We start from the raw sequence: 12,364 nt of genomic DNA, 5'->3' as shown, positions 1-12,364 counted from the left end.
TGTTTACTCATTAGACCCAGGGCAAGGTTGGGTTTCCCAATTTTCTTGTGTGTCTGACATGACTGCATTAAGATATGATTTTCAGGGGCACCTGCGTGGTTGAGTCAGCTAAGTGTCCCACTCTTGGTTTTGGTTCAGGTTATGATCTTCGGGTTTGTGAGTTTGAGCCCCGTGTCAGGCTCTGCACTGACTGTGTGGAGCCTACTTCGGGTTCTCTCTGTCTCTTCTCTCTGGCCCTCCCCTGCTCATGCTCTCTCTCCCTGTCAAAAATAAATAAACTTAAAAAAAAAAAAGATATGATTTTCAAAGAGATAAAAATTTGATGATTTGTGCCATATTTTCTTAAGACCATTTTTTTTCTTTTCTTGCCTGACTTATTCTTGCTTACCAAGTGCTGTTCAACCCAAGAGTGATAAAGACCACACTTGGGCCCAGCATCGTGCCAAGTATCAAGATGCAAAAGTATCATGGTGTAAATAGATGTAATCTCTGCCAGGAGGAGGAGATTCTCATCCAGTTAGGAATCAGGACTAGTGTGAAACAGTTAACAAGGGAAAAAAGAATAGAACAATAATTAAAACCATATTTAATATTTTGTAGTAATTACAGAACAAGTTAGAATTGGAGGAATCAGTGAAGCCTGAGACATAGGCAGTCAAGAGAGGACTAATCCATGGCTGGGGTTTCAATTTAAAGTTTAAAATGCAAGGGACTTATGGGGTGCCTGTGTGGCTCAGTCTGTTAAGTGTCTGACTTCATCTCAGGTCATGATCTCACATTCATGAGTTTGAGCCTCGCATCAGGCTCTACGCTGACAGATCAGAGCCTGGATCCTGCTTTGGATTCTGTGTCTCCCTCTGTTCATGCTTTGTCTCTCTCTCTCTCTCTCAAAAAATAAATAAATATTAAAAAAAATTAAAAAATAAATAAAATGGAAGGGGCTTAAATTAATGACCTTTTTTCTTTCACAGTTTCTATACGTCTAAAAGCCAGCTCTTTTGTAACAGTTTCACCCCGCGAATAAAACTGGCAGGAAAGAAGGTAGGTGTCACCAACCTGTAGAGCCTTCAGGGAGTGTCACACACCAACATGGTTATTTTGATCCCAGGATATGCCCTTCTTCCCCATGGTCATGAGTAGAGTTCAAGACATTTGTCTTAGAACTTTATGATTTTCCACATTAAATACATCAACAACAAGGCAAACCTCCCGACTATAAGAAATATCTTTGGGGAAACTATGACAACTCTTTTTAGTTCTTTAATAATGAATATTTTTGTCATGATGTGATTGGTTTATTCAGATACTGGGACTGCTCAGATACCTTTGGGGACGAAGACATGGGCACGCACTGCAGCAAAGGGGAAATATGATGTAAAGATCACATCTTGGCAGTAGTTAAAGAAATGCAAATTCAAACAAGAATGGAGATTCTTTTTGTTTACCAAATGGATTTATTTTATTTTATCAAGATTTTATTTTATTTTAATATTTCTTTATTTGAGAGAGAGAGAGAGAAACAGAAACACAGAATCCGAAGCAGACTCCAGGCTCTGCGCTGTCAGCACAGAGCCTGATGTGGGGGCTCGAACTCATGAACCGTGAGATTGTGACTTGAGCCAAAGTCAGATGCTTAACTGACTGAACCACCCAGGTGTCCCTAAAGATTTTATTTTTAAGTAATCTCTATGCCCAACGTGGGGTTCAAACTTAGAACCCCGAGACTGAGAGTCATACGCTCCACTGACTGAACCTGCCAGGTGGCCCTGCTTATCAAAAGGTTTAAAACAAAACAATTATACCAAGTCCTGGGAAAAGTGGTGATATTGGTGCTTGAGTACCTGGTTGGTGTACAATACTTACAAAAAGCAGTTCAGCCATGTGTATCAAGGGCAGTGCAAACGTTCATGCCATTTGACCAGACAATTCCATTTTTGGCTATATGGTTTAAGGAAACAATTGAGGATATTGAATGCAAATAGCATCTTTATTTATAATAGTTAGAAGTTGAAAATAATAGGGAAATGACTAAACCATGAACTACACTCCATGTAATATATTGCCAGTCAATAAAAGTGCCAGTTTTAAGAACCTTAAAACGTGTTTTTGATATAAGGTGAAGAGACACACAGACTGTTGGGTATGTAGGTGGCATACCAGGTACTCTCACCCATCCATCTGCCTGTTTCTAGCAGAGTTAAACTGTGAAAGCTGCTCTATTGTGGTCATGTTAGTAGTATCAGGGCCATTTTTTCCCTTTTTTTCGGGGGGGTAACGGGTTAATGTTACTCTTCTAATAAGGAAAATATTAATTGCGAGGACTATGAAGACTCCTTCTAAAATGGGCTTTGTCAAGTAGTGAGGTGCTAGGAGAAGGGAGTCTTCCCCGAAAGGGCCACCTCCTGCCCTCTGAGGTTTTATGCCTTCATCACAACCCTTCTGGGCAAAGTGGAACATGGAGGAACTTCTCTATACATGATGATTTTAAAGAAGAAAGAGTGAGTATTGTTAGAGAAGTTTAAAGGGTCCTGAAAAAGACTTATTTGGAAGAGAAAAAAAAAGCTCTTTGTGTTTTCTTTCTACCTCTGTAAAGCATTTCAGCAAACTGGGTGATCTCTTATAGGTGTAGGCAAACCGGTGAGAGTACTGTAGTGAAGGGGGCCATGCGCATGAAGGGTTTGGGGGCAGGTAGGATACACATACCACTGGACTGACCGAGAACATGAAGGACTGGGCTTGGATTTTGGCTCTGCCACCTGTTGTGTGACTTTGAGGAAGTCCCTTTTTCTCTCTAGAATTGAATGCCCTCACCTGTACGGTGAGGATAGAGTTTTGAGGGCAACCAAGGTGTGAGGTGGGCCTGGTAGGGCCTGACACTGCGGTAGGTAGGCCTCAGGTGTTTGCTCCTGCCTTCCCGTCAGCTACAGGGAGGGGTAAGGCATGGTCTCTACCCAGGGGAGCAGCCACCTACATACTGTGCCTTGTGATAAGTTCTATTTTAGAGGAGGAAGTGATTAATTATCTATTTAATTTTACAGCCTGCCTCTGAGAAAGCAAAAAATGGCCGTGATACATGTGAGTATTTTGGGGACCTCCTTTTGTCCCGTTTAAAAAGAGTCCGCTAACCCATGGCAACAAGATTATGTGAGGTCGCATAAGCAGTTCACAGCTAAGTTGGGAGACCTGAGTTTCCCTCGGAAAGTCCTTTAACTGCCTTGTATATTTTCGTCCTGTCAGCTGTGAAACAGATGCTGACAAACCTTGTTTTTCTTTTCCATCAGTCAATTGTAGGGATCAGGCAGAAAGTTTTAAAGTACTAACCGTACCACATATTAAGAGGATCTTTTTTTAAAGTGGGATCACAGAAGAATGAAATACTACCCAAACTTTCCCCTTATTTAGTGCTACACTCTTTTCTATATCACTTTGACATGTTAGTCATTTAATTTCAAGAACCTGATGAATGGGTTATTATCCCACTTTTTTCAGGGAGACATGATGGTGATCACCTGTGTCTTGTGGATTTTGATGAAAGCCCTCTGAAGGCATCTGGTTGAAATGTATTTTAATGACCATTCACTTGATTTGTGTATTTCAGCTCTTGGGACTCCAAAAGAATCTGAGAACGCCCTTCCCATCCAAGTAGATTATGATGCCTATGACGCCCAAGTGTTCAGGCTGCCAGGCCCATCCCGGGCTCAGCGCCTCGCTACCTGCAGGTTTTTTGCCAGATTCACTTTGGGGTGTATATGAAAATTGCTTGGGAAAGCCTTAGGGCCTGCAGGGACCTTCATGAGAGCAACCTGGAAAATGTTTTAAATTAAAATTAGCCAAATGGAAACTATACTGTGTAGATCATTAAGGGTTCTGTTTCTAGGTTCTCTGGCCCACCCATTTTGTTAGCTATATTTGCAAGAAATGTTGTCCCCAAATAGAGTGTTCTTCTAATCAAGAGAAGCAATTCACAAATTCTAGAATCTTCTTACTGGTCTGCCATTAATGTATATATATATAGATCCTAGGGCCCATAGTTTCTTTGGAGTATTTTATTCCCAGTGGGCAAGAGACTTTTCTGTCTTTAATTCTTGCTTTTTAAGTGTGTTCCATGTAATTTTTGTCATATGATAGTTTTTAATTGTGCTGTAGTTGGATTTACCAATATATTCATTTCTGAGTCTTATGTAAAAAGGCGTCCCATCCCAGGGCTTTTTTTTTTTTACACCCCTAGTGGACTAAATACCATGAGTCCATTTTCCAAATTTCTTAAATATGCACGTTTATTTAAGCACAGTGATTGGAAGAATATTCCATCTCTTCACATTGGCAGTTGAGCTTATAGTAGCCACATGATTGTCTTCTCTCCTTTCATCTTGTCCCATCTTAAGATGAAAACATTTAGGGGCACCTGGGTGACTCAGTTGGTTAAATGGCTGACTTCCGCTCAGGTCATGATCTCTCTCACGGTCTGTGAGTTCTCTGTGCTGACAGCTTGGAGCCTGGAACTGCTTTGGATTCTGTGTCTCGCTCTCTGCTCCTGCCCACTCATGCTCTGTCTCTGTCTCTCTCTCTCTCAGAAACAAAAACACATTAAAATTTTTTTTAAAAAAGATGAAAACATTTAGAGCTCAGACATAAAACACTTCCTAAATGTTTAGAACCTTTAGTGCCATTAACTACAGTTCTCTTATACATAGATCTGCTTAGGGATTTGGTAGCACTTTCCTCCCGAGTATTTAAAAATGCTTTCACACACACACAAAAATAAAAAAAAATAAATAAAAATGCTTTCACAGTCGAAGATCTTTGGTTTTGTTTTTTCTAAACAAAGATGGCAAGACATGGTATTTCAGAAACTTAGGTCTTATGTTTCCTGAGGGAGCCGCCTGTGTCTTAATTGGTACTCTGTCTCCCTGCACAGGACTAAGCATACACTGGTGCCCAGATATTTACTGTTGCAATAATGTACATGCAGTCAGCCCAGGGGATCTATTTTCAGGCTCCATTTAAGCTCTGACTTAAGACAAAAATCCTTCCAGGCGGAAACAGAACAGCTCTGATACCAGAGGGGGAGCCCTATCTGTAGTTGCTAACTCTTCCATTCTGAATTTTTGCCTCCCTATTGGGCTTCTCCCTTTTTGATCCTTGCTCCTACTACTTCCAGAAGTTTTCTCCTTAGGGAGTTTTATGTTTTAATAAGGATAAACTTTTTAAAACCTTTATTAAGGAAATGTTCAAACATACTCAAATAGAGTAGTATAATGAAGAGTGATCAGTGTCTTGTCTGCCTCATTTCATTGCTTTCCCTACATTTTACATTTTGTTGGAGTATTCTAAAACAAATCCCTTTTTTAACCTGTAAATGTTATAGTGTATGTCTTTAACAAATAAGAATTAAAAAATAAATTATCCCAAGTACCAAAATTAACACTAATTCTTTAATATCTTCTAACAGCTAGTCTATATTCAAATTTCCCAATTGTCTCAAAAATGTGTTTTTACAGTTGGTTGATTTGAATTGGGACCTAAAGAAGATGCAGACAAAGCATTTGGTTGGAATGTGTTTTTTTCTGTGACTGTAGATTATGTTGCTTTTTTCATTTGGCTGATTGTTTTGTTATAATGTTTAACTTGTCCTCTCTTCTCTGAATTTCCTGTAAACTAGCATTTACCTCTAGAGGCCTGATTATATTTAGGCTCAATTTTTGGTCCAAGAAGACTCCTGAGGTGGCTGTGTACTTTCTCTTGCATTGTATCATATCCTGTCTAGTTGCCCCATTTTCAGTGATATGAGATTGATTGGTGGGATCAAGTAGGGTTAGACTGGAATAGTCACTCCTTTACACTATGACCCCGGGACTTGGGCCAATTGAGAACTGTCAGTTCTTATGCAATATCTCAAGCTGGTCGAGGGGGAATACCCCCTACATTATTTCTCACTCATAGAACACAGTGGGGATTTTTGTTATTGGTTTCCCAATTAGCTTGGGCTGGTGACAGGTTTTGGTGCTTTAATTCTAGGTGGGGCACCATCACTTGCTTGTTGGTAACTCATTGTCTCTCACTTGTCAGATCTGTGCGAGAGCGGGAGAGTCATAATCGAAAGAGCGCCAGCTCCTGTGATGTCTCATCCAGCCCTTCCCTGCCCAGCCGCACACTGCCCACTGAGGAAGTGCGGAGCCAGGCTTCTGATGACAGCTCCCTGGGCAGGAGTGCCAACATCCTGATGATCCCGCACCCCCACCTGCACCAGTATGAAGTCAGCAGTTCCTTGGGCTACACCAGCACTCGAGGTCAGAGGGCTGAAGAACGGGCACAGCAGGGCAGAGCTGGGGACAGCTCCCTTCCTGCAGCAGGGGATGGGAGGGAATGTGACCAGATGTGGGGTATAAGTCCCGTATCTTATTATTTCCATGCCAGTGCAGAGTGTATAAGCCACCTGAAATGTATGTATGTGTATATTATACTATTTTTGTCTCTAACACTTTTTCCCCCTTCACTATAACTATATACCTTTCCATATGTTAATGCAGAGCTTTTCTTAGGCCTAGGGTCAAAGGTGTTTGCTTATTTTCTTATCATTGCCATTTGTGTCATGCCTAAAACAGCCTCAGTCCCGTGTTGTACTTTAAGATTTCTCCTCACAGTTAACTTGCTAACCCGGCTCACACTAGGGAGCACAGGTGCTACTTTTTCTGTATCTTATTCTGTCATCCAGCAGCACCTGCAGCTAGAGTCTACAGGTACCTCCTGACTTTTTAAAAAACTTTTAATTTTGAAATAATTGTTGACTCATGGGAAATGACAGATACACACACACACACACACACACACACACACACACACGGAGGTCCTAGGTACCTTTCACTCATTTTCACCATGGCAACATGTTGTATAACTATAGACAACATCAGACCAGGAAACTGACATTGGTACAAGCCACAGAGCTCATTCAGATTTCACTAGTATTACATGCACTCATTTGTGCGTGTGTATTTCTGTGCAGTTTGTTTTGTTTTGTTTTTTAAATGTTTGTTTATTTATTTTGAGGTGGGGGCAGAGAGACAGGGAAAAGGATACTCCCAAGCAGGCTCCATACTTTCAGCACAGAGCCCAACAGAGAGCTCAGTCTCATGAACCATGAGATCATGGCCTGAGCTGAAATCAAGAACCAGACACTTAACCTGTTGAGCCACCCAGGCATTCCATATTTGTTTGTTTGTTTGTTTGTTTATTTTTTAAGTAAGCTCTATGCCCAACATGGGTCTTGAACTCATAACCTTGAGATCAAGAATCATATGCTCTAATGACTAAGTCAGCCAGGCACTCCTCTATGCATTTTTATCACATGTGTAGATTTATTTATTTATAATTATCGTCATAATTACAGAACTATTCCATCACCACAGGGCTGTCTTGTGTTACCCCCTTATAGCCACACACTCTCACTGATCATTCTCTTGCTCTATATTTTTGTTAATTTCAAGGATGTTATATAAACGGAAGCACAGCCCTCCTGACTTTTGATCATTGACTTAGGAATGTTGTATACACATAAGCTGCCCCCTGTTGCCCTCCTGGAAGGATTCCCGAAGGGTGAGGAATGTTTTCTATGACCCAGGGTGTTGAAGGTGAAGCCATCAGCTCCAGCACCATATACACTATGCCAAGGGCATAGTTTTTGACTATAGAAAAAATTTTGCTTGTTTTGTAACTGGTTCAAAGTATAAATAGGAAATGCTAAAAAAGGAGAAATGAGCAGATATTTAATGACATGAGTATAGTATATCACCTATGTCACTTAATTAGTTTCAGCACTCAGGAATTTTAATACATTTGAAATTTGTAGGTTAGCGCTTTCCCACTTTCTGGAAATTTCTAAGTTTGTGTGACAGTTACCCCCATTTTTCTGCAAATATTCTTAGTAGGATCTGTAACAAAAGCTAAATTACACTAAACGTTAATTCTTCCAAAACCCTTGTTGCTCTAAAAGCCAGATCTCTGAGGAGATAATGTTGTAGCTTTGAAAGTAGCTTTGAAAATAGTTTTCTTAAAAACTTATCTGAATAGTAGAATTGATTTCAGTGTCCTTTAGTGATATTGGGGAGTTTTTTGGAAAAGCCAAAAAGCAATTCACTAGAATATTATAAGGCAGTACAATCTATAGTCCCTTAGTTTACTGTTTCTCTAGTGTGTTTAGGGGGTCTCACCCATCTACCCACCCAATGTAACATAGAAAACATTTCCCCTTTCCTCTATACATATTTTTTTTCTATAACATATATTTAAAAAAATTTTTATTTGTTTTTTAAATTTACATCCAAGTTAGCATATAGTGCAACAGTGATTTCAGGAGTAGATTCCTTAATGTCCCTTACCCATTTAGCCCATCCCCCCTCCCACAACCCCTCCAGCAATACTCTGTTTGTTCTCTATATTTAAGAGTCTCTTATGTTTTGTCCCCCTTCCTGTTTTTATATATTTTTGCTTCCCTTCCCTTATGTTCATCTGTATTGTATCTTAAATTCCTCATGTGAGTGAAGTCATGTGATATTTGTCTTTCTCTAATTTTGCTTAGAATAATACCCTCTAGTTCTATCCAGGTAGTTGCAATCTATATGTATTTTTGACCCACTTTATCCCTTAGTCCTTTTTTTTTTCTTTTTTTTTTTTTTAAGTAGGCTCCATGCCCAATGTGAGGCTCAAACTCATGATGCTGAGACAGAGTCGCATGCTCTACCAACTGAGCCAGCCAGGCACCCTTATCCCTTAGTCCTATTTTTCATCCTTTTCAAAGCATTAACTTATCTTTTTTTAAATTGGATTTTCTCCTTTTATTTTCATGATAACTAAGTAGACCATTTTCTTTTTTATTTGGTAAACCTGAGCATCAACTCATTAATTAACAGTGAAAAAATAGGGGTGCCTGGTTGGCTCAGTCAGTTAAGCGTCCTACTCTTGATTTTGTCTCAGGTCATGATCTCAGAGTTGGTAAGTTGGAGCACTGCATCGGGCTCTGTGCTGATAGCACATAGCATAGAGCCTGCTTGGGATTCTCTCTCTCTCTCTCTCTCTCTCTCTCTCTCTCCCCCTCTCTCTCTCTCTCTCCCTCCCCCTCTCTCTCTCCCTCCCCCTCTCTCTGCCTCTCCCCACTTGTGCTGTCTCTGTCTCCCTCAGAATAAGTAAATAAATAAATAAATTTTAATAAAACAGTGAAAAATATAGCTTTCATAGATGTTCCCTTCTTGCATGCAAATCAGCTTTAAGGAATTAGCTATTACTATATACCAGGTTCTTTGGTAGGCATTGGCTAAATAATGGTGGACAAGACATATTCCTTGATGCCATGGAATTTGCATCTGCTGGACCCATTTTCTGATGTGGGTGATTGCTTTAGTGAACATGGGATGCATACCAGGGGAGCTGGTTGTGGGTTTTAGCTCTTTGATCCACTTAGGTTATGTAGCATGTTACCTCCGTCTCTATAATGGGAGCCTGTCTGCCGTTGGACAAGACAGGTTGAGTCTGTATGTCATGCCACCTCATTGCCTGGTCAATGCTGGATGCATCCATTTCTTCATTCTTTTCTCCCAGGAATTTTTTTTTTTTAAACATAGTAATATTTGCTTACTTATATCCAGGTCACTGAGTCAGTGGGAGGGGGTTCTGATCCACCCAGTCATTCAGGGCCCCAGGCTGGGATGGTATGATCATTAGCACTGGTCTCCAAAGTTAGCACAGTAGGGGAAAAGAGAATGGAGATCATGAGTAGAGATATTTGTGGTCCAGGCCTTCATTGGAGCATGCCACTTCTACCTGTGTTCTATTGCTTGGAACGAAGTTATTATTTTTATTTTATGTCATGTCATACCATGTCATGTCATGCCATGCCATGCCATGTCATTTCCAGTGTAGTTAACATACAGTGTTATGTAAATTTCAGGTGTACAATATAGTGACTCAACAATTCCATAAATTGCTCTGTGCTCATCACAAAATATACACTCCTTAATCCCTATCACCTATTTTACCCATCAGCCCACCTCCCTCCCCTCTGGTAATCATCAGTTTGTTCTCTTAACAGTCTGTTTCTTGGTTTGTCTCTGTCTCTCTGTCTCTGTCTCTGTCTCTCTTTTTCCCTTTGCTTGTTTGTTTTGTTTCTTAAATTCCCCATATGTATGAAATCATGGTATTTGTCTTTCTCTGACTTATTTCACTTAGCATTATACTCTTTAGCTCCATCCATGTTGTTGCAAATGCCAAGATTTCATTCTTTTTTTTTTTTTAATTTTTTAAAATGTTTATTTAGTTTGGGGGGTGGGGGGAAGGCACAGAGAAGGAGAGAGACACAGAATCCAAAGCAGACTCCAGGCTCTGTGCTTATCAGCACAGAGCCCTACATGCAACTCAAACTCATGAGCCATGAGATCATGACCTGAGCCGAAGTCGGACGCTTAACCAACTGAGCCACCCAGGCACCCCAAGATTTCATTCTTTTTTATGGCTGAATAATATTCCATTGTATACATATACCACATCTTCTTTATCTATTCATCTATTGATAGAGACTTGGACTGCTTCCATAATTTGGCTGTTGTAAATAATGCTACTATAAACATAAGAGTGCATGTATCCCTTTGAATTAGTGTTTTTGTATTCTTTGAGTAAATACTTAGGGCGATTACTAGATCATAGGGTAGTTCTATTTTTAACTTTTGGAGGAATCTCCATTTTGTTTTCCACAGTGGCTGTACCCGTTTGCATTCCTACCAACAGTGTAAGAGGGAGAACAAAGTTATTTGGCCCCAGCGTAGAGGGGCTAGAAACTATAGTCTCATGTGCCTAAGAGGAAAATCAAATGGGTTTAATGAACACACTGGCTATCTCTATCAGGGTCTGCCCTTCTGGACCCCAAATATCTATTTTTATCATTCCTCCCACATATAGAATATACCCACCCTATCTCCCAGGGAGACAACTCAAGTCATTGCATCTAGCTCAAAGTGCAGGGTCTCTAGGTGATGGGTGGTTCCCTCCATCAGGTTTTGGTGTGGCTTTATTGGGCCAGTAATTTAGGAGCCAGAACTTCCTTCTCCCAAGTATTTAAAAAGTAAACAAACCCAGTGTTTCATTTCATTATAGTTGGGTGATTTTACTTATTTCTTTCACTCCCTAACATGTATGACGTTCAAGATTCTAATCAGCCTTGGCTGATTGCCTAGTCCTGGTTTCACCATGGCTCTGTGCTTTCTCTTTTGTGCCTCAACTCCACAATAACTGACAGATGTCCTGGAGAACATGATGGAGCCACCACAGCGAGACTCTAGTGCGCCGGGAAGGTTCCATGTAGGCAGCGCAGAATCCATGCTGCATGTTCGACCTGGGGGATACACACCCCAGCGGGCACTGATTAACCCCTTTGCCCCCTCACGAATGCCCATGAAGCTCACATCCAACAGAAGGCGCTGGATGCACACTTTTCCTGTGGGTAAGTTGGTTGCTCAGGAAAGAGCCTTGTGCTGGGAGCTGCTAGTCCTGGTCCTTGTCATTAACCAGCTGTGTGGCCTCAGTTAAGAATCTCAACTTCTCTGCAACTCCAGTGCCCCACCTCTAAGATGGAGCTATCCATTGCCACTCTGCCTACCCCAGGGGTTCTTGTGGGGATCCTTGAGGACACACTTGGGAAGTGACTGTGTAAACCTAAGGGCTTTTCTTCTGTTTGAAATGGACTGTACTTTGTCATCTGCTTTCTTTCCTAAGAGTAATGCTGCTTATCCTTGTTCATTCCTTCCTCTCCTGTCTCTCTCTGGATAGTGATATTAATGTCTTGAATACACAGAGTTATATTATTTTGTTTTTTCTCAGGAGTCTCTGACAACTAAAAAAAAACACAATTTTTGAGAAATGGGTGAGCTGGTTTTTTTGTTTTTGTTTTAGTTCAAATAAGTTGAAAAAAAGAGAAAGGATAGAATAAGTAGTTTTTTTAAATACGAGATGCTATACAGAAATGAGAATGAACTACAACCACATCCAAATTTATGTTTAAGTTTATGGACATAATGAAAGAAGCCCAACATAAGAGTGCATTCTGTATGATTCCATTTTTTGAAAGTTCGAAAGCAATCAAAACTTAAAAAGATATTTTCTTCAATCCACCTTTTTTCCTAGCCTGTCCTTTTTGATCTGTGTTTTCTCCTACAGAGGATGACAGTATGGTTTTATAAAGCTGTAGCTAAAATTAACTTCAGCTTAATGGGCTCTGACTGGGCTGGGAAGGAACAGATGCATTAAACTCCAGGGTCTTTTCATGGAAGCCAGCCCGCTGAATGCCTGAAAATGTCTAGTTACTTCCTTTTCCACTTGCTTT

The 12,364-nt window shown here is 40.5% G+C and overlaps 1 protein-coding gene across 9 annotated transcripts in view; it reads left to right on the top strand.

The window, feature by feature from the left end:
• The window catches only part of DEPDC5 (DEP domain containing 5, GATOR1 subcomplex subunit), a 127,058-nt gene that overhangs the window by 45,311 nt on the left and 69,383 nt on the right, over positions 1-12,364 (top strand). For all 9 annotated transcript variants that reach the window (XM_047827806.1, XM_047827812.1, XM_047827813.1 and 6 more), the window contains 5 exons: positions 972-1,041; positions 3,039-3,075; positions 3,599-3,719; positions 6,070-6,290; positions 11,282-11,485. In XM_047827806.1, coding sequence (XP_047683762.1) covers positions 972-1,041; positions 3,039-3,075; positions 3,599-3,719; positions 6,070-6,290; positions 11,282-11,485 — 653 coding nt within the window. The remainder of the gene's footprint in view (positions 1-971; positions 1,042-3,038; positions 3,076-3,598; positions 3,720-6,069; positions 6,291-11,281; positions 11,486-12,364) is intronic.

The sequence above is a fragment of the Prionailurus viverrinus genome, chromosome D3 (assembly GCF_022837055.1).
Source record: "Prionailurus viverrinus isolate Anna chromosome D3, UM_Priviv_1.0, whole genome shotgun sequence".
NCBI classification, from domain to species: domain Eukaryota; kingdom Metazoa; phylum Chordata; class Mammalia; order Carnivora; family Felidae; genus Prionailurus; species Prionailurus viverrinus.
The sequence above is the reverse complement of the archived record's forward strand: the minus strand, read 5'-3'. Positions and strand labels throughout refer to the sequence as shown.